General features: G+C 37.9%; 1 protein-coding gene across 2 annotated transcripts in view; it reads left to right on the top strand.

Annotated features, from left to right (window-relative positions):
- The window catches only part of BARD1 (BRCA1 associated RING domain 1), an 81,309-nt gene that overhangs the window by 37,322 nt on the left and 16,274 nt on the right, over positions 1–27,713 (top strand). For both annotated transcript variants that reach the window (XM_004427516.3, XM_087424853.1), the window contains 5 exons: positions 3,323–3,403; positions 5,307–5,479; positions 18,485–18,593; positions 24,585–24,717; positions 25,280–25,372. In XM_004427516.3, coding sequence (XP_004427573.3) covers positions 3,323–3,403; positions 5,307–5,479; positions 18,485–18,593; positions 24,585–24,717; positions 25,280–25,372 — 589 coding nt within the window. The remainder of the gene's footprint in view (positions 1–3,322; positions 3,404–5,306; positions 5,480–18,484; positions 18,594–24,584; positions 24,718–25,279; positions 25,373–27,713) is intronic.

Here is a 27,713-nt window from a genome sequence, read left to right on the forward strand (position 1 = left end):
CATATCAATACGATGCCAGGGATGTTGTGAACGTTCTCATTTAAGCAGAACGAAAGTTGACATCTCTAGGCTCTCTTTATTTTCCATGTTTATATTTGAACATGTTTGTCACCTGTGGTTAAAAAGCTACTGAGAACATTGTTATATATGAGACATTTTGTGAGAAAGCATCATGCCTACGTAGAAACTGAGATAAACACTCATATGATTTATTCTTCTGATTTAATACAAAGAAATACCATTTCTCTAGACATATAGAAAATTTTATTTGTTATTCTGTTATGTCACCTGCTTGAGAATTTGTAGGTCCTGGAATAAAGCTCCCCAAAGTTCTCTAGCACAGATTCTTAAAATGGTAGTGAATACTCAGAATTCATGGCCCAGCAATGAACGTATTATAAAGTAGAAGAATGACATGAAGTTGGCATGTCATGATGTATTTGTGGTGCAGACATGATAGATAAGGTTTTGAAGGCAACTTACAAGGCATGATATGCTTATAACACAGCAAAGGTGATGAGACCTCCTGGGTAGAGAGAAAATCCCTTGTGAGGAGTCTCCTTCAGGGTCTGACTCTAATTCATTAAACTCTAAGGCAGTCATGTTATATGGTGTGTAAAGTTGTGTTTTTACGTATTCTTCATACTAGCTTCCTGAGAAAGGAGCAAAGGACTCAGAAGCAAACTGGCATCTGTGATATTTTCAGGATTTGAATTTCTAGAACACCTCATGGAGTCAGAATACATTTTTCCCTCTGTCACCCACCACCTTTGTAATACCAACAGCTTTGTAATACCAGTAACTTACCACCATGATCACTAGGTTGTCAGAATCATGTGTGAAATTTTACTTAGTAAACTCTGGCTAAGAAGCCCGGGAAGTGTTTAATATATTTTAGGTCTCCATCCCAGATGACTGAATTTTTTTTAATGACATCTAGTTGCTAAAAGGAGAAGTTTTAGGTACCTGGTCAGTTAATTTATGTAGAAAAGCTTAATCATTTTGGGTAAGTCATTATTATTGTACTTAACTATAATGTCCTGTACTATTTTTATAAAGGTGTTTATTCTTAATAGTATTTTAGAAGAACTAGCCTTTATAATAAAGAAAAAGAATTTTGTTTTTGTGTTTTTGGAAAGTAAATTTGTATTGCTGGTAATATACACAAATGTGTGAAGAATCTTTCCTTTGAATGAAAGGTTAGCAATGAGAAAGTTCAGTATGACACACATGCTCCCTTATTTTCAGCCTTTAAGGTTTTACTTGAAAGTACCAAATCCATATAGAATTTCTTATAAGCCTTGGTAAATACTTTCCTGAGATGATTTTTTTTTTTCTTGCTGTGGTTGAAGGAAATCGCAATTATTCTTTTAAGTTGTGAGGATCCTAAATGTGAGTGCTTATTACTCAGAAAATATTGTTAGGGAAGAAAGTAATTTAAGGAAATCAGAAGCAGAAGTTAATTTATTTCCTGGAAACGTCATCTTGGTTCAGGCTTACCCAGTTACTGTGGACCCTATGTAATTATCATCATTTTATTTATGTGCATGACACTAAATTTACATAAAGTAGAACGATAAAAATATGACAAACTTTTAAGTATTAGGGAGGAGAAAGCAGATTGGGTGTAAAAAGCAAGCGGTTTGCATATCAGCTAACATTTCGGGGAAGTCTCGAGGTGGAATGTTAGCAGAAGACACCTTTGATGATATGAAGAGGTGACAGGAAAGAAAAACACCACTGTCTAGCAGGCTCACAAGAGATTCTGCTTTTACTCTCTGAATTGTCACTGTATTCCTGTGTGACTGTTCCCATGTGACTCTTTCATTCCACGGATGTTTATATTATTTTATGGACTTCTTTAGGTTAATATATTTTTGTGATTACCACGTAGAATTAGAATGGGGAAATTTTTGAGAAGTGTTTTGTGGATACTTTCATGTTGAGGGTTGGGAATATGTGGTTCTGGCAGTTCATCTGCCCCAATATTCATGAGATTGTTTAAAAAGTTCAAATTTGTATCTTGAGAGATGTTCCTGACTTTGTTTGGAACTGACTTGCATATAGAGCAAATGTTCCTAAATAGGTGTTAACTTGTACTTGAGGTATAGAATTTGCACCCCTAAGGAACTATGAGGAAATGTTTTTAATTGGAACTGGGGCAATTGATTTGAAACATATATAATGCTTATTTTTTTGGTCTCATTAAGTATTTAAGGTCATTTTGTTAATTTAGGAACATAAAAACGTATGTTGCATGTGGATTTGTTTTTTTAGAAAACCAAGTAAACTACCATCTTAAGATTTGCTGTATTTGAGAGGTAGCCCAAACAATCAAATAAAAGCAAATGTTATGGTTTTTAGGGGACTTAGTTCGACATTTTCAAACCAATAGAGGAAAAAATTCGTGTCAGCAGATTGTTGGGGCTGAGTGGGAGGGGACAGAGTTCCTTCTCCCTAAAGAAGCGCTTCACAAAACCAACAGAACACAACGTTGTCATTTGTAGCTTTTACTTATTTAGTCTTAATCAGAGTAAGCTCTGTCAGTTATTTTTGGAGAAAATGAGCCTTGCTTCTGCCTAGAAGAATATATTTGAGCAAATAAGGTGAATATAAACTAAATTAATGTATACAGGGCCAGCCCCGTGGCTTAGCGGTTAAGTGCGCGCGCTCTGCTGCTGGCGGCCCGGGTTCGGATGCCGGGCACGCCCCGACACACCGCTTCTCCGGCCATGCTGAGGCCGCGTCCCACATACAGCAGCTAGAAGGATGTGTAACTATGACATACAACTATCTACTGGGGCCTTGGGGGAAAAAATAAATAAATAAAATTATTTAAATTAATGTATACAATATAAGTAGAGTAATTGCCAACAAGACAACACTTTTTGGCAGTTTTAACATTGGTTTCACTGAGTAGCCTTCTTGGCTTTATTTTGTTTTAGACAATACTCAGAAACCAGCTTCATGTATGCTCGAAAGTTTTTCACAAATGAAACGATGACTTTAAAAACTTATTATGATCAGATGATCTTTGGCTAGTCTCCTTTATTTGGTATTTTGAAATGAATTTTGATATGAGTGGCTAAGAGCGGAGGTCGTGTGTTCAAGGAGACCATATAACTTCCGTGACTTGGTACCTCAGAACAATTCATACATACATAGCTTATTATTTGTTGACTCCTGAGCAATAGGTATAAGAGAAAAGATTTGTTTTATTCTATCTTGAAGAAGATGGAATCTTAAAAAAAAAAAACAGAATCTCAATATCTTCTTTTCCTGATGATTTTTAATTTCTTTTTCTTTTTTCATTGCTCTGTAGGGTGACATACCTTCTGTTGAATACCTCTTGCAAAACGGAAGCGACCCAAATGTTAAAGACCATGCTGGATGGACACCATTGGTAGTTTTCTATTTTTTTTTTTAATTCTCATTCTGTTTATGTTTTATATCGTTGTTATAGTTTATAGTTATGTAGTTGTCTATATATCATCTTCTGCCAGATACACTCTCCTTTTTAATCTGAAGAACTTCTATTTTCACCAAGAGAAAATGATTATTTTTCATCTAGCTTTTCAGTTGTGACAGGCAAGAAGTTGGTTACCTTTTGCCTGACTACCTTTAGATTTAGGAATCCAGTTACACACTATTGCTGAATCCAGCTAATGTTTGGAGGTAACTGCTACAACCATCAGGCTCCATTTGGCAGTACTGCACGTCACTGGAACCAGATTTCTTGGAATAAAGAGAGGTCAGAGGAATTGGGTATAAGAATGTATCGCAAGAAAGTGATTCTTATTGATGTTCTATCCTAGTCTCACTTATATCCTATCCAACTGAAAATATACAGAGGCAGTAGAAATCTTTGCTTACATTAAACATTTTAAAAAGTCTATGCTTATTATTACAGTCATGCGCCACATTTAACAGTGTTTCAGTCAACAACAGACCACATACATGATGGTGGTCCCATAAGATGAGTACCATATAGCCCAGGTGTACAGTAGGCTGTACCATCTAGATTTGTATAAATACACTATGATGTTCGCACAACAACAAAATCGCCTAACGATGTGTTTCTCAGAATGTATCCCCGTCATTAAGCGACGCATGACTGTACTAAAAATGCAGTGTGAAGTATAGTCTAGAAAAAAGAATGGCACAAATACATGGGAACAAGTTAGGACCATAAGCATGCGGTTTGAATGCAGCTGTAGAAGTGTCAACAGATGAGGTGGATGCCCTTATCCTGTGAACTGTAGATTCAGCCCCAAAATTGGGAGATTCTCATTAGGCTGGGTGCAAAAAAGGTTTAAAGTTGTATATAATGACTTCTGCTTGCCAGATTTTTAAGCTAGGAGGGTTTAGTCTGGATCAGAGTCTCTTTGTTGTTTTGACTCCACAGGCTAACTAACCTTTTCAAAGAAAGATTAACTTCTTTTTCTTAAGCCACTTAGGCAAATTGTAGTAAAAGTTGGTGAGTGATTTAGTTGATCTGATGCCTAATTTGGATTCCTTTCTCCTAGAAATAGACCTACAGATGTTTAGTGTGGTATTGCTTATTATGAATTGAATAGATGTACTTAAAAAGCCCAGTAAGCCAGAGATTTATTAGAATACAACGTAGTGGCGTTGTTAACAGTTCACTAGACATAAGGAAAGACTTGCATGTGTGGAATCTGACTATTCCACTGTTACCAGTTATGTCATTCATTCAGTAAGCTCTTTTTGCCTGCCTACTCCGTGTTATTTCTGTTGTCATTCACACCAGCCATACAGTAGTCTGTAGCTTCAGCAAATAGAGAGGCTTGTCTTGTAAATACTCTCTAGGATATTCACTTTGAATGGTTGTGTATAGGCAACACATCACTTAGCATGTGGCTAAGCAACTGACTAGTGAATTCTGTTCAGCCTTGGAGAATTTTCGATTTTATGCAGGATCTGGTTGTTCAATACTTTCTAAGTTTTTTCTTCTTGTTGTTTTTAATTTCTTGTTGTAGATAAATTTAGGAACCAATATTGGTTTAAAGCTACATTTTCTTCTTAAAAAAAAGAGCACTTGATCCAAGGCTGAAATGAATAACATCTTTTTCCATGAATTGCATAGATCTTGATCACCGTGCATCTTGTCACAAAGATTGTTGATAGTGGCTTTTACTCTGTCAGCAACTTAGGTCTGTGTGAGTCTTTAGGGAAGAACCAATTTACTGACTGAGGTCACATTTATTTTTTAGAGTGCACTTTTGTTATGACATCCATCACTCTTTCTCATCAGTCTCCCACTCTTTTTCCTTTTATTTAATTAGCATGAAGCCTGCAATCATGGGCATCTGAGGGTGGTAGAGTTGTTGCTTCAGCACAAGGCATTGGTGAACACCACTGGGTATCAGAACGACTCACCGCTTCACGACGCAGCCAAGAATGGACACGTGGATATAGTCAAGCTATTGCTGTCCTCCGGAGCCTCCAGGAATGCCGTGTAAGTGGTTCAACTTAAAAACGGTTTTTTAGTTGACTTGTATTCCTGAGTCAAGGTCTGTGATGAAGCAAAGACTTTAATACCCGGGTTGATGGCTCTCTTTCTTCTCTCTCCCAACTGAAGTTAGATGTGACCATTGTGTTCCGGATTTAAAATCAGCATTCATGCCCTTTTCCTTTATGACACATGCATATTTGCTCTTAATTCAGAAACAATTGTCAGATTCATTTTGGAAGCTTTGATTTTTCTTAACAAATTCACTTAGTTTTTATATTCCGTAGATTGATTTGTGCTTATTAATAAGAAAAGAATTAGAAACATAGAAATAGCTATTTTGTATGCTTCCCAATACTTTAGAATTGTTTTAAATATTCTATTCCTTTTATGCTTTTTTCTGTATATTTAGTATAACAACAGTTAAAATATGTAAGAATTCAGATGTTGGGCAAGTGCAGTTGAATTATTTCTTAGATTTTTCACATCATTCAAATAAAGCTCTGGGTAAATTGTTTTGCAGTGTCAGGGCACAGAGACGCATTAGTAAATGCTGGTGGCTGCATTTTAAAATTGCTATTGTCAAGAGTGTCACAAGCAAATGCCAAATGTGGATTTTATATCTTTAATCTATAAGTTGGTTCATGTCTCCCTGTATATTATTTTACCCTTTTCTTTAATGAAGTAGTTGAAATGAAAATGCAGGAGTTACCTCTCTGTGCCCCCATTGCTTCTCTAGGTTTACAAGGAGCACACGCAAGTCAGGCTTACTCCAGTTACAGAGGCAAATAAGAATTACAAAGTGCTTCTAGGTTGTAATTTTTTATAGGTAACTGTGTAACGTAATTGAAAAACAAATTAATATGCAGGACTTTACCATACTGTATGGTGCTGTTAGTTTCAGTAAGTGTGTCTAATATCCTTTATTTCCCATCACATGTGATGAGATAGTTGGGGCAAGCTCAAGGGATACATATTCTTCTGTTTTTTGTTTTTTTACATATGTACGCACACACACACAAACACATATATTATATTAGGTCCGTGTGTGTGTGTGTGTGTGTGTGTGTGTGTGTGTGTGTACGGACCTAACAGATATGACCCTCCTGTGAGTGTCGCAAGCCATTTGATAAGGCAAATGGTTGTTTGGGTCAGGTGAAACTGAATAGTTTCCCTCCTTAGGTTCTTAAGTCAGTCATGACTATTGTAATGAATGTAGCACTGGTCGGGGGGGGCATTAGGGAATCCAGCTTTTATTTCTAACTCCATTATTGACTTTATAGCCTCAGGCAGGTTAATTTCTGTGCCTTGGTGTCCTCACCTATAAAACATGGGTGATGCCTGCTGCTTGTCTATTGCTTTAAAGCCTAGTGTAGGGATTAATGAGCCAAAACACAGGGCCCGCCTTGTGATTGTACACCATGATTTTTCACCACACTGTGAAGCTTATTAATATACAAGGTGTGGGCCCGAGACAGTGAGCGAGTCTGCCCTCACAGTGCCTTCTCAGATGGATGCGTTGTTTTAAATCGGCTGACCTACTGAAGTGGCAGGTTTAGGTATATCTATAGCCTAGCACTGTTCAATAGATCTTTCTGCAGTGATGGAAATGCTCTGGATCTGTGCTGAGTGCTAAGTAGCCACTAGCCATCTGTTGCTATTGAACACTTGAAATGTGGCTATTGCTACTGATGAACTAAACTTGAAAATGTATTTTATTTTAATTAATGTAAATAGGCACATGTGCCAAGTGGCTACCATATTGGACAGCTGGTCGATAGAGTTAGGATCGTGGGAAAGGAGGGTTCATTTGGTGAAAGGGCTTGGGAATGAATGATGTTGGATAGAAGATAGTAAGGCAGTGATGGGGCAAATGCAGGAAGCGATTTAATCTAGGGTGTAACAGTGTGGGAGCTGTTCCTAATTTGTTATTGCTCCTTTTGCAGACTGTTGGTCATCATACTTAGGTATTTGCTGTGTTTTTTGCTTTCTGTTTTATTTTATAGTAGTTGTTGCTCACCTGATAGCCTTCACCAGTTTTCTAACTGGTCTCCTTTGCAGATCACTTTTCTTTGATTCATCCCCCATACTGCAGCCTAAGAGCTTTCAGAAAATACAGGTTTGGCTAGTTACTTATTTGTTTAAAACCCTTCACTGGCAACTCTTAATGTTTTTAAAATAAGAGTCAAACTTCAAAACATGGTTTGTAAGGCAGTGGACGGTCTGGTGCTGCTTACCCACCAGCACCGTCTTTGCAGAGTTCCTCCTGTCCCCCTTTCCCTCAAGCATTCTTTGCACTAGCCTTTCTAAATTTTTATTTCCTTAAAACGTGCTAGGCTATTTTGCCTTCTAGCCTTTAAACAGGCTTTCCCTTTGTCTGGAATATTCATGTTTGGTGGCCAGTTCTTTGAGTTTCATCTTAGGTGTCATTTCCTTTTGGCTGGCTTTCCTGATTCCTTTGTCTGTCTATTGTGCTTCTTCCCAGTCATAGAACTTAGGTGGTAGTATGTTTGCTTCTTAGTATTTTCTGCTTAGGTTGTACGCTCCGTGTAACAAGGGTCATGCCTGCCCTCCCAGGGCCTCCCGAGTGGTTAGCACAGTCTGTACCCACATTTATGTGTAGAGTGAATTAGTGTTTGAATGCATGAAAAGAGGGTATATTTTTCCTTTCTTTTGATAAAAGGTCAGATGAGATGAAAACAGGAATTGCCCCTTTCTGCTCCCAACTTCACTTAAGTGTGAAGAGAGTATCCAAAACCAAGTTTCTGTCAGCTGCTCCTTTTCTAGGGTGGTAGAGCTGGTTCCTGGTAGAGTTTGAGTGAATGATTCTAGCGTGAATGATGTCTGCTCCCTGGGCGGAGTTCTTAGTCTCTTACCTGTCAGGCATCCATAGTATGTTACCTTTTGTAGGATCATGGCTACCCAGAGTAATTCCTACAGCCTTGACATATTTAAGGTCTATTTGTCTTTCTGCCAGTGTTCTTTATATTGTCTTTCTAGAGTTAAGTACTGACAGGCGAGAATAGATGAAATTCATTCCTGTGCCTTCCTCCATTTCTTAAGGGGAGGATAGGGACTCTATAGGGTTCTATATGGGGTTCTACTCTTCTTTTTGTGCCTGAAGCTCTTGTTCCATTTAAACCGTTAATATCTCAGACTCTGGAATCTGAGTTGGCAAACATGTTTTCTTTTATCCCTCTGCTTATTATATCACTTTTACTCTTAATGGAACTCTTCTCTCAATAACCAGGACTAGACTCTTCTCATCCCCGGAAGAAGGAAGAAGGGTAGGAACCAAAAAGGGCAAAAGCTGTTCTTCTGTCCTTCCTCCTTTAGGGCTTGGTACTTGCATAATTGAAGTTGTAGCTAAGAGGTTCTTTTGCTTATTCTGAATTTCTAAATGGCATCCCTTAGCTCTAGAACTGACATTTTGGCAGTCTTCATCACCTCAAGGTTGAAGTCGTGTCTTTACTTAGATGCCTTCCTTTTCTGAGTCTCCAGTGAAATTCTGTTTGGTTTCCTCCTACTCTCTCCATTGCTCGCTTCACTTCATCATCTCCCCATTTGTTTTATCTGCTGCCTGTATTCTAGTAGGCGTGAACAGACAGCTTCAGCACTGATTACAGACAGTGTGATACATGCCTTCGTAGCTCAGTGCCCGAGATTCTGTGGAAATCTGGAGTAGGGGCTGTAAATATGACTACAGGGAGTCCTGAATGGCTTTCTAGAGGAAGAAGCACTTCAACTGAATTTTGAAGGAAAAGAAGAGGAGGCTGGGCTTTTGAGAAAGAGGAGATGATGGCTTGTCTAAGGCCAGACTGCCTGTCCGTTCGTTCTAGGAGCTTCCATTAGTGATATAAGACTGGAATGAAAGGGAGGAGGAGGAGCAGGTAAGAGGCCAGAGAAGGTGGGCAGGGCAGTGAAAGGCCTTGTGTGCTGAAGAGTTCAGGTTTTAAATTGAAAACTTCCTCCTCCACACTGGACGGGGAGCTCGAGGAGCTCAGTGAAGAGGTGTGTCCAGGAACCCTGGGGAGGTGGGGGGAGGTGGGGGCGGGGGTTAGTGAGACAGTCTGAATGAAGTAGTGACAGGGGGTGGGGCCGGTGGAGTGGGGAATTAGCTGTTTTTATCAATTTATTCCTTCACATGAAGTTTGATTTACTGTGTTAATTTTCAAAAATATCCTGTTAGGATTTTGATTGAAATTGGGTAAGTGTATAGATTATAGTGGATTGAATAAAGTGGATTTCTCTCTCAGGACCATGGTATGTTTCTTCGTTTATTTAAGCTTTCTGTTATACATCTTAGCCAAGTTCTTAATCTATTTTATATGTGTGTTTGTATATACACCTGCACTTAACTATTTATTGAGATTATTCTAGGTATTTGATTCTTTTATTCCTCAGGTGAACTGCATGTTCTGTTAATAAACATAACTTGTTATTCTTGATGTGTAGGAAAGCTGTTTATTTTAATACATTTCTCTTATATCTAGTCAACACCTAATTCTGAGGATCTAATTATCATTTATTAATTTTCATTTCTTACTGCATTTGTCAAAGTTTCCAGAACGATATTATCAAATAATGGTGATAGTTGGCATGCTTATTTTATTCTCATTTTTTAAAAATATTGACTGTAAGTTTACAGTCAATATTAAAATAAATATTAAAAATAAAAGATCTTCCTTTCAGTTATTTTGCTTTTTTTTTTTTTTTTTTTTTTGTGAGGAAGACCAGCCCTGAGCTAACATCCAATACCAACCCTCCTCTTTTTGCTGAGGAAGATCGGCTCTGGGCTAACATCCGTGCCCATCTTCCTCCACTTTGTATGGGATACTGCCAGAGCATGGCCTGACAAGCGGTGCGTCGGTGCAAGCCCGGGATCTGAACCCGGGCTGCCAGCAGCGGAGCGCTCACGCTTAACCACTACGCCACAGGGCCGGCCCCGATTTTTACTATTTTACTATTTTATTAAATGATTTTCAGCTTATACTGAGATGATCTTAGACTTTTTGCCTGTTGATGTCATTAATAAATTTTTAAATATTAAACCCTGTTGCATTTCTGGATAAACTTAGTGTAGTGTGCTGTTCTTTAAACAAACACTTTACGTCAGTTTGTTGGTGTTTTATTTAGGATTTTTGCATTTATAGGTATAAGTTAGAATGATTTGTGGTTTTATTTTTCATTTTTGCCCTGAGATTTTGATATTAAAATTATACTCATGGCTTCTTAAGGGCTGGCAGGATGCTTCCACCTGGTCTCTGGAACATGAGTGGAGTATCTTATAGAAATAAACTCCTCCCCGCCACCTGGCACAACATTATCTACTTTGATTATTTGCATATTGTATAATATTTGGAGAGTTCTCCAATTTTGTTACTAGTAGTATAATATTTGGAGAGTTCTCCAATTTTGTTACTAGTAGTTATCACTCTGCAAAACTAATGTGTTAATAGTCGAATACAGATAGTAAGGAGAAAATGGACTTTTTGTTATCTTACTAAGTTTATTTTTAAATCGTCCCTGTGGACTATAAAAACGAAGTTTACCTATTTCACACTTTTATCCGAGGCTGTGATTGTTAGCCTCGATCAGTAAGACGATGCCCATGAACATCGTCTTACTGATGCTTAGCATGGGGCATGCCAGGGAGCCAGGGTCCATGAGGAAGTGCTGTCCGTCCTGTGTTTCTCATATGTGTCTCAGAGAATCTCAAACCCATAAAGCTTCAGGTCTTCCTTTATATATGTTTTAGTTAAATGTTGTGATAGTCTTTGTGTACTGAATGCTAAAAACTGCTGTCTTTGTTTCCACATACTTCAGGGCCCTATAAGCTACAGTAGGCCTATAAGCCAGCATTGTACATATCCATTGATTTTCATTGTACTGAAGACATAACAAAGCGATGGTTAATGGAGTTCATATTGAAAGCGTGTTTGATGAAAGACCTATGTCCTCATGCCAAACGTAGATTCTTCTTACTCAACATCTGGTATATTTTGATTGACTTAAACCTTTTCTGCTACTGTAAGAATTTTAGTTTGAATTATTGCACTTAGGGGTAAAGCAAACTCTTTTCAGTAGTATTTATAAAATGTAAAGATAGTCGCCAGCGTGGTGGCGTAGTGATTAAGTTCGCGCGCTCAGCTTCAGTGGCCTGAGGTTCGCAGGTTCGGATCCCAGGCTTGGACCTAGGGACCTCTCATTAAGCCATGCTGTGGCGGTGTCCCATATAAAGTAGAGGAATATGGACACGGATGTTAGCCCAGGGCCAATCTTCCTCAGCAAAAAAGAGGAGGATTGGCAACAGGTGTTAGCTCAGGGCCGATCTTCCTCACCAAAAAAAAAAAAAAAAAAAAGTAAAGATAACCAAGAACCTTTTTATAGCCCAGGAGGTAGGGAGAGTCAACAACTCAGAAATATAATTAGGTATTGACTGTCTGTGTAAGACCAGGCATAGGAAAAGAAAGAATGGAATATTATTTACGGCAAAGCCAGGTGAATTTAAAAGCATCTTATTGAATACTGGTGAAGGAAAATCTTAAAACCTTATAAGGCAAGGCATGATAACTAAAAATCACATACATACTAATTAAGGATATTATGGATGCTCTTTATTTTCTATCATCATTATTTACTTTAAGAAATACAGGGACTTTCATAGGTTCCCCAGTGAAGTCTCTTAATCCTGTTTTTTCCCATGGAGACTATGATCTTCAACTATGAATTTTCCTACCACAGGGAGTTTGGGTCCTAAATCTTTATGATGATGGAGGGAATGTATACAGTAGAAGGCTATATATCTACTTCAGACTTTATCTTTTGTTTGGATTAAATTTTAATGTTCTAACATCTTACTGTTTTTTTAAAGTCACATTTTACTTAGAATACTTTCTAATATGCTTTGAGCTTTTGCTGTGCAAGCTGGCATTTTTAAAATGCATCGTGCATTTGAATACCATATTAATTCATTTAACTCTGAATTTACTTGTGTTTTTCATGAGAAACTTACCTCTTACGAGCTAAAATAAGAGTCCATTACCCAAGAGGGAAAATTAGTTCTATTTTAAACTCAGATAATGAGAAAAAGGTTCATGTCTTCTATACTTCTTTGTTGCCTGAGACTATTTATATTGATAACTGTTCAACACCTCCTTGGCTATCATTCTTCCCCAATGCCTCCTGTGCATCCCAGTGTGAACCTAAAACGAAAGTTCCTGCAGTCACATCAGAACCATTTTGAGTGTATGGACAATATCATTTGCCTTTTTTTTTTTTTAACAGATACCTAGAGTTTAGGATTTACTACTTGGTCTACCATTAACAGAGTTTTCCTTGCAAGGGTATAGAATTCTTAATTAGAAAATATTATATGGACCATTGGACCTATTAATTGGCCCACTGCCCTAGTTAATTTCTTAAAAATTAATCTCCTATAACAGAGATAATTTACGTTTTATAGCTTTTAAAAAAACAAGTTGCTCTTTTGAATTTCTGTGTTTTTTCCTGTTTCACAGCAAGCCAAGTGACTTAAAAAATTAGAATCTATGTGTTTGCAATTTCATAGTCATTCATAAGGGATTTCATTCACGGACTGAGTTGATACCCTGTCATGCATGATGGGGTTAGCATTAGTAAAAATTCCTTTTTGCATGTGTTTTTGGGATTGAATGATCTGTATGAGCAAGTGCAAGTTTAAATTTGCCCATCTCTCCTCGTCCCCTTTTACTAGTGGTAAACTCATCTTGGGCATCGTTGTAGGCAAGTGTCTACCATATCATTCTCAAGGGGAAAAGGACATTAAAGGCTTATACTAAATTCTGAACTCTGCCCTTGGGGTGAAGCTCAGACGTCAAACACCACAGTTTAATCCTTTAGTAAGTGCTTCCTTTTCATCAGTCTGAGTGATTGAAAAGAAACCTGGTGGGGAAAAGGACTTGCAAAGTCATTTGGTTCATACTCTTTATCATTACATTGTACCATACAGGAAAATGAAAATCCACTCCTATTTTAATGTTGCCAAGAAACCAGGCTTCTGTACTTTCCCTTCGTCCACATCTGAATTATCATTATTACACATCATGCATGAAGTGCATCATCAAATTGGGGAAAATGAAGAGAAGAGAAGAGGTCAACACTCCAGATGTAACTTCTTTTCCCTTATCTTCATTCTGTATCTGTCTTCCAAAAACGCAAACATCGTAATAGCAAGCATTTACTGAGTTTTTACTACCTGGCAGGCACTGTTTTAAGTGGTTTTGCTATATTAATTTATTTGGTCCTCACAACAATCCTATGAAGTGGGTGGTATTATTATCCCCATTTTGTAGACGAGGAAACAGTCACAAGAGGTTAAGTAACTTGTCTAAAGTCACACAACTATTGAGCAGCAGAGCTGGAATCTGAATTCAGGGCGTCTGCTTCTGGAGCCAGAGCTCCTAACTACCAGGCTATAGTGATGCCATCCCTCCTACTTACAGCCATTTGGGGAGCTGTTCAGGGTTTCCTGTTGCCCTTAGGAGAAAGTCCAACTCCTTAACACTATCCTTTTATTCTTAATCTAGCCACAGCTTACATTTCCGGAATACCGCATTCCCCCGTGCATTCTCTCTCTCTCTCTCTCTCTTCCTCCCTCCTCTTCTTTTTCTATCCTTCTTGCTCTTCTCTCTTACTTTTTTTCCTTTTTTGGTGTTTCTGACTTGTCACACCAGCTCACTCAAGGCCTCTGCACAAACTTCTCTCTGCTGGGACGCTCTTACTCCCCCTGTCTGCCGCTTCTTTTCTTTCTCTTTCACGTCCGAGATGCTTTACCAGACTTTGCAGTCCTTCCCATTCGCTTCCTCTGCTTTGCCCCACTGAGCCCTGCGAGGACTGAAACTACCTGTTGTCGCATTGGTTCTTTAGTGACTAAACTGATTCAGGTGGTTCTTAGAAGTACTTGTTGACTGAATGACTATTTGCCAAACTGAGTACTAAGTGATGTTTATAATTTTCCCCCTGCGTGTATATACACATATACTCATTCTATGTGTGTTAAGTAAACAAATGATTTTGCTAATTGTGATATATGTATATTATGTATATGTATATTAACACATATATACATTTTTCTGTAGGATTTATTAACCTGTATCAGTAACAATGATCCTCCAGTATTTCTTAGTAGCTTTCAGATAGTAAAAAGCAATAACTTATGGCACTTAGATCTTCTGTCAGGATTTTAAAGTAAATTTAACATCTTCAGTCATACCTTCAAGAATTTCATATGACACATTTTCAAAATTATGATTTGAAATCACAGCTAAAGGAATAGAGCAGAAATACATTAGAGGAAAAAAACTTGTAAAATTTGCCAATATACTGTGTTGTGAAGGAACAGAAAAAAATTCAGAATCAAAAAGATATCTTCTTAGTGATCATGTAAAATGTTTCAATAACCAGAAAAAAACAATTTTTAGGATTTAGTATAGGTAAAAGCATATTATCTGTATGTAATTATTTGGAATTCACTGAACTATAAGGGGCTTTCTTCAGTAGGGCATTAAGGGAACTGACTGTCAAAAGTGGTGCGTATGAGAGGTACTAATATACTGTCACGCACTACATGTACATTCAGCAGTGAAGATGCTGATGTTTTCCAACATTCTGAAAATAGTTTTAATTATATTGGTGTTTCATTGACCCATATAGTTTAACTAGACCCCTGGGCCTTTCCGTTTTCACAGCTACAGACTGTCTTTGTCTCTAATGACCATTGCCGTATGCCTGATTATTTCATCAATTTTCCATATTATATTTGGCTCCGACACATGAGCATGCACTGATTAGACTCTTCAGCCTTGATAGAAGGCCTTCTTCCGTTAATTCCATCCATTTCAGCAATCATGCTGCCTATTCCCGCCACAGGCCCTTCACATTCATCCACCAAATTCAGGTTTCTAATCTCCAGTTCAAGGCCATTTTGTTTGCTAATGCGTATTCTTTACCTCCTTGGAAATCCGTCTCACAAAGCACCTCATTACTTGTGCTTTGGTTTATACTTTGTCAGTTTTATACTTATCTGTTGAATGAGTATTTGTTCTCAGTAGGATTACAGGCAAGGACAGGGTTTTCTAAGTCTGTTTCCTTCCAAAATACCTAGTTTAAATGTTAAGGCTCTAGGTTAAATTATGTCAGAAAATAGAAAATATACTATATTTAAGAACAAGTAGAAAAAATCATTCTATAAGCTCCCTTGGTAACACATTCGAATAAATAGCAAATTAAATTAGTGATTTTATCCTGAATCCATGGTGTTGCAGTAAATCTAAAAAAAAATCTTCTTCCCTGTGTAGTGATGGAGAATAACTGACTCATCACTGTCTTCAGTTAATAATCAGTTGCATTGATTGTCCCTTGTGCATGTGACAGCATGTGACTTTTCCTCTATGTAGTACCCATTTTTAAAAAAAGAGAATAAGTTTAATTATGTACATTTTAGACTGATTTTTCACACAAAGTCTGTAAGCATAGTATTAGTGCATTCAAATATGTCATTATGGGGAAAGAAGTTTTATGACTTTTTGTGCCTACATAATAGAGGAGAAATCTTACATATGTCCTATCTTCTCTTGCTCTGGTTTTTTGAAGGTGCCACATAAAAACTTGTATCTGATTCCAAATTTCAGTGGTTCACAACAAAGCAGAAATATGACAAGATTTAATAGGCTCCGTCTCCCATGATGCAGGACTGGGGTTTAACCGATTATCTTTCAATCTGTAGCTTTTGTGACGTGCAGTTCTCCAGTCCATTAGCAATACAGGAGGGCTAAGGGTTTAGTGAGTTGTGTGTATAAGCAGGAGCCGCCCATAATCCAAGTAGAGAAACCACATGTTTAAAGACCGTATGAGATAGTATGCTATGTGTAATAAGGATGCTAAATGTAAATTAGAATCCTGCTAGTCATTTTATAAAGCTGTTCTTTAGACAGTAAAAGCATCTTACTTGTTCAGACCGTTGTTTTATTTATTATTTTTTGGTTTAAAGTCCTCACTAGCTGATGTTGGTACTTTTGCCTAACAATTTTTCACGTTGTCATAGTGGATTTTTATGTGTATTTGTGTAAAATAACTATGCTGCAGTTACTGTGCATTACAGTGCATTTGATTGGGCTCTTAAATTTTATTTCTTTGAAGTGTATAATCTATGTTTATCTTTGTTAAAAAGTCCTCATGTGTGCAGTGATTTTTTTTGATGGCGTATGGTGTGACATTTTTTATTGTTTATTCATCTTGGTACTTGGTGGTTTAAGATCTAGAACATTGGTTCTTTAACTTAGATTTCTAATTTTTGATTGTCACACTTACAGCATACATGTGTGAGATTGTTTATGGGCACGTGGGCATAATCATTTAGAGCATGAAATTGAGAAGTAGCGAGTGTAGTGAGTGAGCTCAGCTACCTTTTGAAATAAGCTAAGATTGTCTGCTCTGAATGTGTGGTAATTTGGGAAGGCCCCAATTCCAGCACAATGACTTGTCTCGCTTTGCTGTAAATCAGAAAGCTCAAATACAATTGATTGTATTATACCTTAGCTGGAGAAAGACTGTTGCCAGAGGAGGGTTACACGTTATGGGACCCGGCTGAAAGGGGAATCTGAGAATATGAATTTTTCAGTGTTTACCCAGCACTGTCCCCAGAAGAAAGAGTGGCTGAACCCAGTAGTTATGAATAGCAGTCATTAGAGAAACATCTGCCTGGGGTTCATTTCTTTTCTTAATCCACTAGTTTTTTTTTCCCTACTATGCCATCAAAACAGCTTTCTCCAAGGTTGTTAATGACCTTGTGTTTAAACCCAGTAGATGCTTATATCCCGTCATCTATATATGCTCCATGCAGCATCAAACAGACACCTTTCTCCTTCCTCTTCCCCTAATGTTTCGCTCTCTTTCCTTCCAGATCTTTTTCTATACATTCAACACAAATTTAAAAACTGGTATTGTACAGTGTTTATCATTTTATATCCTGTTTAACGCATTGCATTTTCACATGAACTGTAATGGCCATTATATGGATATACCATAATCTTAAAACCGTAAAAGATTATAAATGAAATGCTCATTTTAGAAAACTTTCTGGCATAGTATAATATATTAAAATCATTTTCAAACCATACATAAGGAAGTGGAATAGTAGACCAAAGTCGTATGATTTCAACAGTTTACTTATAATTGAAAGACTCATGATGGGCAATATTGAATATTATTGGAATAAACAAGGAAAACGTGACCTTTGTCAAGTCATTGGACCGTCTGTCTCTCTGTTTTCTCATCTATGAAATAACAGGGCTGTGCTGTGTCTCGAAAGGCTCTTCCAGTGTAGTATTCTGTGGCTTTTGGATTAGTCCATGTTGAGAGGTCTGCATCAGCTTGTTCTCTGAACCGTACCACTTTGTTCTGTGACGGCTGTGATTATTATAGATTGTAGGGTATGTCCATATTAAAATTAATTGTAAAAGTGCTCTCTTCACTACTTTATTGTTTGTCATGTGGCATAGTTTTCCTTCTAGTGGATCTAAATGCCTATCGTATGAATTATCTAATTTCTGTATTTGTTTATATAGACTACAGAGCCTATAATAGGTACAGTAAATGGTTTTTATTTGCATTTGAAAGCATCTCACCCATAGTGATTAATGATTATGAAGCTGTATTTTAAAATGTGAATATGGAGACAGAAGAATACAAAGTTGTGATAAAATTCATGTGTAAGTAACAATATATTCAATTAAAAATACTGCCTATAATGGTCTGATGTCAAATTGAAATTTCACATCTTTTTTCCATTGAATTCAGCAGCTTGTGATACTTGATCCTTATTATGCCTTATGTGAATTCAGAGTCATTTATTTTAGGGAAAATTGTATGTTATTAAGGAAGTTGAAAAAATTGTTCCACTAGTGCATCCATTAGTTAAGAATCAAGTCACACATTTTATTTGCTTAAACCCATCTGTACTTGTTTTACCAGTAACATATTTGGTCTGCGGCCTGTGGATTATGCAGACAGTGAAAATATGAAGTCGCTGTTGCTGCTACCAGAGAAGAATGAATCATCATCAACTAGCCGTTACTCGGTAGTAAGTATGGGTTTAGCTTTGGGAAATTTATGTCTTTTATTGAAATTGGTTATGAAAGGAACATAATGGAAAAATTTCCAGTTAGCAAATTGCTTTCATTCACCAAACAATTATTGAGCACTTCCTGTGTATTAGCTATTGTGAATTCAAAGACATAATCAGAATAAATCTATCAACAAATATTTATTGACCCTGCTCCATATCTTAGGCAGCGTTTATACTGCAATAAATATGACTGATAGAACTCTTATTCTCAAGGAGCTTACATTCTAGTGAGAGAAAGGAGAGAGACAGACTGTCAATATGTAAACTAACAGAAATAAAAAATTTCAGGAACTTATAAATAAGTGCTCTGAAGAGGGTTTGGTAGAGTGTAATTGAGCGCAGGTTGTGGGCTCCAGTAAAAGCACTGCTGTAGTGAGGGTCCTTGAGGAGAGACCTAAAGAACTGATATTTGATTTGAAACCTGAATGATGAGGAGGAGGCGTCCAGGGGAATATCTGGAGGACAAGTGTTTCAGGCAGAGGGAGCAGCAAGGGTGTTGGCCCCTCAGTGGATGAGCTCAGTGTGTTTGAAGGTTAGAGAGAAGGTCATCATTGCTGGTGACTAGTGAGTGTTGAAGAGTAATGGGAAAGCATCAAAAGGATTTAAAGCAAGGGAATGAAAGGATATGATTTATGCTTTAGGAAGTTCATTCTGGCTACTTGTAGTAAAGAGACTGTGCGGTCGGGGCAAGAGTGGAAGCAAAGAGATCGCTTGGGACTGTCTCATTGTCACAGGACAGAGATACCGTGATGACCTGGATTAAGGTAATAGTGGAGATTATGAGAAGTAATGTGGTTTAGTATATGTTTTTGAGCTAGTGCCAACAGAACTTTCTGATGGATTATATATGAAGTGTGGAGACAGAATAGAGTTAGTATGACTTTAGCAGTGGAGGAGATGGTGGTGCCATTTGCTGCCATGGGGAAGGAAACCAGTAGTTCTCTTTGCCGGTGTTATGTCTATAAGGCACCGAATGGAGATGTTGAACAGGCAGTGGGATAGGTGAGTCTGTAGCTGAGGAGAGAGGTACACGCTAGAGATAAAGTGCAAAGAATGCCTATTCCTTAGAAACCTAGAGTTTGTAAAAATTTATTACACACTGTCATAAATTTATAATAGAAGCCCTAAAAATGTACAGTAGAATGATAGAGAAGGAAGAAGCTGACTTCCAGAGGGACCAGAAGAGCCTCACAGAGAAGGTGACAAAGAAGGTGTCTAAACCTTTAAAGGTAAAAGTTTATCAGAGTATCTAGGAGAATGCTATTGGCTGCAAATGACAGAAATTTTTTACGCAAACGCTTAAAGACAGTGTACTATGTTATATAAAGATAATCCCAATGTAGGATAACTCTCCATTTGCTTAGTTCAAAGTCTGAGTTTCTACGTGGCCGTCTGCAGCTTGTGGCTCTGTCCTCAGTAATCTCCCCTCTACTGGTTATACGATGATTGCCACAGTTACAGATGTGACAGTGTCCAGCATCACAAGAAGGACGAACACCTTTCCCAGAAGCCTTCCAGTGGACTTCCTCTTGTGTCGTATTGGTCAGAACTGGTCGCACAATTGGTTTGGACATAACCTTTGGTTGAAGACAGGGTCAGTCCTTAAAGAGTGGATATCTGGACAAAAGTGGATTCTGTTCGCGTGGGGGAAGTGAGGAATGGATTTTCAGTGGACAACCAACATTGCCCACTGCAGTCAGGTTTACCAAGTGGCCATGGCAGTCCAAATCCCAGCAACAGCTGCTCAGAGACAAGCGTACAGGACCTTAGTAATTTGAGAAACTAAAGTTCGGTGTGAGAAGAGCGTAAGGCGTGTTAGAGAGGAACTGAAGGTAAGAGCTAGGTTGGGATCAGGTTGCGAAAGGCCTTGAATGTCCTGGGGAGAAGGTTAGACTTTATTTCCCTAGTTAACGGGGCACCCCGTATGTTTTTAAATGGAATGGGACTGTGTAGAGGATAGCTGGGACTGGGACAAGACTGAAGACGGGCCAGGAGGCTGTTGTAGTCGAGTCCAGGTGTGAAATGGTGAAGACTGAAGCTACAGGTGGTGGTAGTGAGAGGGATGGTGGATTCACTGTATCTTAGAAATTGCTCAGAGGGGGAAAATAAGAGCAAGGGGTGAGTTGAGGTCTAGGACCATTCAGAGAAGATTTCTTGTCTTGTAAGAGCAGTGGAGTAGTGACTGATGCCATGGTTTAAGATACGGAGGCCACCTAAGGTGTTGACAGCTTGATGTGGGCATAGATGTTGTCACAGGTAGTCACCTTTATGCTTTGAAAACTCTACGTCCTGCTCTAGACTTCAGCCCGGTACGTGTGCCCCAGGCTCCAGTTTTGGTAGTGGACTGGAAAAGAACCTAGAAATCAGCAGTTTAGTTTCCTCATTTTACAAATGAGAAAGCTTAGACCTAGTGTGATTTGCCCAGGGTTAACCAGCCTAAAAAAATTTTTTTTTTTCAATGGATCAGTTAGAACTCATTTTTCTTTAATCTTCCGTCCCACCATACTTAACAACTGTAACTTGCCACTTATTTTATTCATTTAGACTTGAACTCTCCCGGCAGAACATAGCCTAAGTAAGTTGTCATTTGCCAGTGTTCCTTTTATGTAAAAACTGGAGAGGATTATTTTAAATGTGTCAAAAATAAAGATATCTTTATGGTGTTCTTGGAGTGTGGGGATGGCAAAGCCTTCAGAGAAGAAAGTGATTATTCTTCTCTCAATTCAACTATCCAATTACTATTGCTTTTTATTAAATGTAAGAAACCTATACTTGCTGCATGTCACGTGGACATGGCCTGTGAGTATCATTATTTACTATTTTTTTGCATGAGGAAGATTTGCCCGGAGCTAACATCTGTGCCCATCTTCCTCTATTTTGTATGTGGGTTGCCACCAAAGCATGGCTGACAAGTGGTGTAAGTCTGCGCCCGGGATCCGAACCCGCAAACCTGGGCTGCTGAAGTGGAGTATGCGAACTTAACCGCTACACCATGGTGCCAGCCCCTGTTTACTATCTTAATAGTAGATAATTGGCTAAGGGAAAGATAATGAATGATAATTGCTAAGTGGAAAGGGTCCTTTCTTTATGCGTAGATCTTAAGATCTAAGCTCTGGGATCTGCCTTTCCTGAGCCACTAGCAGACTCCGTTTCACTCATTCTTGTTCAGCCTGGTGGGCTGCCTTGCTGTGTCTTGAAGCCCCCAAACATGCTCCCCTTTCAAGTCCTAAGCACTAGCTGTTTTCTCTGCCAGGAGCAAATGGGGGAGCCAGATGTACATGTGGCGAGCTTCCTCACTCCCTGCAGATGCGACTCCAGTGTAGCCTATCAGAGAGGTCTCTGCACTACTGCACTGCTCTGCACTCTGTACTCCCCTGCTTTAGTGTAGCATACCACTTTTCATCTGACCTAATACTTGGTTGTTTTGATTGGTTTTCTTCCTCTCAACTAGAATGTAAGCCCTGTGAGGGCAGGGACCCCCCTCTCTTGTTTACTGTGGTAGACCCAGCAGTGAGAACAGTGTCTGGCAAACAGTAGGTGCTCAGTAAGTGTGTGTTGAATCCGTGAGTGAGGCTGGGGGTCCCTTCCTGGTACCTGCTTGCCCCTGAAACGAGCACAGGTGCTTGGTGGCTGAGTCTGAACTCCTTCCGCTCAGTGGTTTCCAGGCTCTCCTGGGAGCTGCTGCGGGGAGAGCATCATGCAGAGGGGAAGGGGTGCTGAGTGGGCGGGGTTTGAATTCCTCTACTTCCCGGTTGGAATTTTGTTTTTCTCAAGTAAAGATTTATGGTTGTTGGAAGGCGCTGCTGTAAATTTGAGAAGCAGTCTCTGAGCTGAAAGACGGAAAGAGCTGCTTGCCATGCTCATTGTGTGACTTTGAGTCCATGGGCCCTTTGAGCAGCATGTTTATCCTTTCCGTAATTTTTTAAATACTAATTTTGATAAACTCAGAGTAACTAATTTATCTATGAAAAAGTTCCAGATCGAATTATTCCTTAAGTAAGAGTTTGTTTAATGCCAGTGTACATAGTAGCTGATCTCTATAAAATCAGGGTGTTGAACCCTTGGGGTGTTTTCTGAACGTCTTTGGAAACTTATGGTTCTGAGGCCACTGCTTATTCACATTAAATGCCCCCCCTTCCCGCCCCAAATCAGACGTGGCGCGTCGGCAGCTGTTTGCTTTATGTTTTTTTTATAGCGTTCCTCAACTATGAGAAATTAGTGCCAGTTTCTATTTTTTATTCAAATTTAAAAAGTGATAGGAAAATGCTTGACCCACTTTGGTGTTTTTCTTGGGTTAGTGCAAATAGTATCACATGCTATATTTAGAAATGATATCTTTTCATCATTTTGTGCAGAGAATTAATTTAGCTGAAGTGGAGTTACATAAATTGAAAAGTTATGTGTTCCATCTAGAGCTGTTTTTATGGCACTTATTTGTATAACTGATAACAATGTCTAAAATGCTATCTTTTAATATTATCCTGCTGTAGTAATTGAGCGATCCATAAAGTACACTGAACTGTTTTCGTGTTATGGAGTGTTCACAGTGTTTGGGTTGGACATGGTTACATCAGTTATAATTTAGTGACTAGGAAAGACACACAGACAGAAGTGCGATGTGATGTAAATATGTGTGTGGCGTACATAGCGTGACCAGTAAAACCTTTGCAGCCTGAACCTTAGAGGAATAAGTAATTCAGGAAGCTGAACTTGTAAGTAATGAATATTGCCATGTAAAAACCTTTTTATAAAAATATTTTTTAAAAATGTATGCATACTAGCTTATTAATACATAGTAGAATCTCATTTAGTATACTTTGAGTGAATGACTACTGAGCTCAGTCTGTTTATAGATGTAGCCAACAGTTTACATGTAATATTGCAAGGCACCAGACCGGCTAAATTAAATTATCTCTACTCTGATAATGTGAAGTGAATATTTAAATACCAATCTTCCCGAATCTAGTTGCTAAACTATATTGGTGATTATACCTTCAGTGTTTCACTCATGTGCTTCAGCACTTTTGAGAGCCCATGTGTCCATACACATACACACACGCGTAGGAGGGCCCTGTGTCTTGTATTTGAAAATTAAAGTATTGTGTCTGGCTTTTTATCTTTCAGTACAGTCGTGCTGATTTACCTCCTCTTTCTTCTCTGCTGGGTCGCTGCTTCTCTTTTATCAGGCGGCTTTTGGCTAACCCTTATTCCCATTCCATTTATTGAATTTCTGTTGACTGCTGTTGAAAACACTGCCCCATTGTTCCTTTGAATCTTTCCCTTCCGGTCTCTGATACTTTCCATTGCTACCTTCTCTTTGTTTTTGTCTTTTTTGTCTCCTCTACGTTCCAAGTCTTTCTATTAAAGTGAAAATATGTTAGTCTTGGTTAGTCAGAGCACTGCTCTCCTTTTCATGGGCTGCATTGTTGGTGGGTCTGATTTTACTCTGATATTCTCTTGTCTGTTTTCATTTTCTTGGTTCTGAGAGGGAACTGTTTCGATGTTAAAAATGTGTTTTCTATCTTTGAGATCAGTGCTGTTCTAGAAGCCTTAGTGTTCTTTGATGTTTTCATAGAATCTCAGTTTAAACCAAACAGACCAAGTCGAGTTTAACTGTATTGGAATAGTTTACTGGTGACAGAATTAAGTTGTAAAACCCTAGAGAGACTCAGTTTAGAATCAAGGAAGCCAGATGCCCTGGGTATAGAGAGCTATCCCAAGTAGCATTTTATTGGGGGGAAAAGAAAGAAATAGAAAAATAATTATTCAAATGCATTAAGCAATAAGGTTCTGAGTGACGATTCGATGGAGATTATTGAGAATTACTAGATAGAATAAGCTAAGTAAAGAAATTCAAGCTTCTATCAAGTGAAGGCCAGTTTAATTATCTTTTTTTCTAGTCTTGAAATGTTTCTAACACTGTGGCATCTCCTTTTTCATTAACAGATGAACACTGGTCAGCGCAGAGATGGACCTCGTGTACTTATAGGCAGTGGGCTTTCTTCAGAACAACAGAAAATGCTTAGTGAGCTTGCAGTAATTCTTAAGGCTAAAAAATGTGCTGAGTTTGACAGTACAGGTGAGGATTTTTATTTATTTATTTTTGATAGAAAAATTTTAGAGTACGTAATCCCTTTGTAGAACTCCCTTTGATAATTTATACGTTTTAACCATTAGCATATAATTATATATTGTAATAAGTCTAAAATGTTTTTACAGTTATAAACTACTTTGAGGCTTAATTTAGTTAGGAAATGTAAAGTTTAAAGCTTTGCACGTATTTTAGGACAGAACAATATGTCAGAAGAGCAATTTTATGAGTTTGCTAATGACAAATAAATTGTAGTGCAATGTAATGCTTTAATTCCCTAGTTATAATTTGAAAATAAAAGGAAAATATGTATTTGCTACTGTGGCTTTAAGATATATAGTTTATGATCTGACTTTTTATGTTGGTGGTCAGGTTGAGAATGATACTAAATAAAAGAATTCTTATACCTAAGTATAAAAATTGTTGCTTTTGAAGAAAATTCGTATATAAGTTTATAAAATGTAGACTAACTGTTTATAAAAAGCAGACTAGTTAAAAAATTATTTTGGTTTATATCTCTATTTCTCTTACTTCTTTGTTTGTATTCTAGTAACTCATGTCGTTGTTCCTGGTGATACAATTCAAAGTACCCTGAAATATATGCTTGGGATTCTCAATGGATGCTGGATCCTAAAATTTGAGTGTAAGTGTTGGATTTGAGAGAATTACAAAATGAATTAAGTGGACTAATTTCATTTTTCGTAGTGCACTACTGCCAATAATTATTAAGGAAGTTATGCTAATTTTCTTACCTCTGGTTAGTCACTGCATTTTGAAAAAGCTTCTCATGTTAATGGTATCATTTAGATGTTCTTAGTAAATGTCCACAGTATGTTCTGGTTTTAAAATATTTTTTCTACAATACCATGTATTTTAATAAAAAGTAAATGGATTATATAGTAGGCTTTTAAGCTTAAGCAATCCATATTACTTTTATGATATATTTAACTTAATAAATGCATGTTTTAAATATACCACTGTGAAATGAAAGTAGTTAATTGCTTTCTCTTTATGATGTCTAAAAACTTACCTGTATGACACCCGTTTGGTTTCTTTGCTAATCCAGTATATTTTAGGAAGCTGTTGGGAAATTGAGACTGCCTCGTATTACCTGATTTGGGGTAATTACTCCAGCTATTATTGAAACCTCCGCTGAAGATGTGTCCCCATCACCCTCTTCCTCTCAATAGTCAGCCACCACCACCTTCAGAGCTGCCTCTCCCCCTCCCAACTCCCACCCGTTTGCTTTTCTTAACCTTAGATTCACCTAGGACTTAAAGCAAAATAAAAAGAAATCATACAGGGTTATTTTCTACTCCTCAATAACTAAAGTATCTACTTTTGATATGATGCTAAAATAGGACAGTAAACTAACCTTGTTTGGTAACTAATAGTTTTTAGAAAGGAAGAGTGCCTGTAAACACAGGGAGTCTTGTGAGGATACAAGTGAATAACTTGATCGTAGTGGTGGTTACATTACACAGTGCTACATACGTGATTAAATTTTATAGACCTACACACACACACACACACACACACACACACACACACACACACACACACACAAATGAGTGCGTGTATAACTAGTGAAATCTAAATAAGCTCTGTGATTGTATCACTGTCACGTTCTTGGTTTTGATATTGTGCTCTGGTTGTGTGAGATGTTAACCCTGGGCACTGGAGGAAGGGCGCATGGGACTTCCGTGTACATTTCTATGCAAGCTCCTGTGAATCAATAATTATTTCATATTAAAAAGTTAAAGAAAAAAATAGTATTTTTAATCAAACTTTCCTTTTTAAGAAGCAAATGATGGGTCTGAGTTAGTTTTAAAACACTATTTCATGGCTTTCTGCTTTGAAAGTTTTATGGTAGAAATGCTTGATTTATCAAGACCTTAGTTATGTTATTAGTTTGATCTGTAGTTTGATGTTAATTTGGTTTGTAAAACAGCTTCCTTTTAGCAGTTGATATTCACGTCCTGTGGAAATGCAGCTGCCCCTTTCCTTGTGATGCTTGTCTTCCCTGATGCGGCCTCATCCAGCTAAGTGGCTGTGACTGGCGAGGCCGCTCCATCTGTCCTCATCAGTCTCTGTCATTGGTCTCTGCCAGTCATGACTGGTTTAAGAAGTATGATGAGTAATTGGACTGATTGGCCATTTACATAGGAAAAAAACATTTCTCTTTGTGTCTCACTCATTTTTGAACCTTCTTTTTCCTTTCAAATCTGTGGCAAGTTTAATTGGGCCTCAGTGTTCAAAAAATTGATTTGAAAATGGTTACATGAGCAGAGATGCTTTTGTACTGAACTTGTGCCAAAAACCAAAAACTTGTGGTTATAGGAAGGAATAGATTTTCTTTTTTTTTTTTTAAAGTTATATAGTATTTTACGTTTATTTATTTATTTTAATTTTTTGTTTATTGCAGTAACATTGGTTTATAACATTGTATAAATTTCAGGTGTACATCATTATACTTCTATTTCTGCATAGATTACATCATGTTCACCACCCAAATACTAATTACAACCCATCACCACACACATGTGCCGAATTATCCCTTTCGCCCTCCTTTCTCCCCCCTTCCCCTCTGGTAACCACCAATCCAATCTCTGTCTCTATGTGTTTGTTTGTTGTTGTTATTATCTACTACTTAATGAGGGAAATCATACGGTATTTGACCTTCTCCCTCTGACTTATTTCACTTTGCATTATACCCTCAATGTCCATCCATGATGTCACAAATGGCTGGATTTCATCGTTTCTTATGGCTGAGTAGTATTCCATTGTGTATATATACCACAGCTTCTTTATCCATTCGTCCCATGATGGGCACTTAGGTTGCTTCCAAGTCTTGGCTATCGTGAATAACGCTGCAATGAACACAGGGGTGCATGTACCTTTACAAATTGGTGTTTTCAAGTTCTTTGGATAAATACCCAGCAGTGAAATAGCTTTTCATAATAATAAGTTCACAGTAATAAAGA

This window comes from Ceratotherium simum, chromosome 37 (genome assembly GCF_057802395.1).
Source record: "Ceratotherium simum simum isolate JZ-2026a chromosome 37, ASM5780239v1, whole genome shotgun sequence".
Classification (NCBI taxonomy): domain Eukaryota; kingdom Metazoa; phylum Chordata; class Mammalia; order Perissodactyla; family Rhinocerotidae; genus Ceratotherium; species Ceratotherium simum.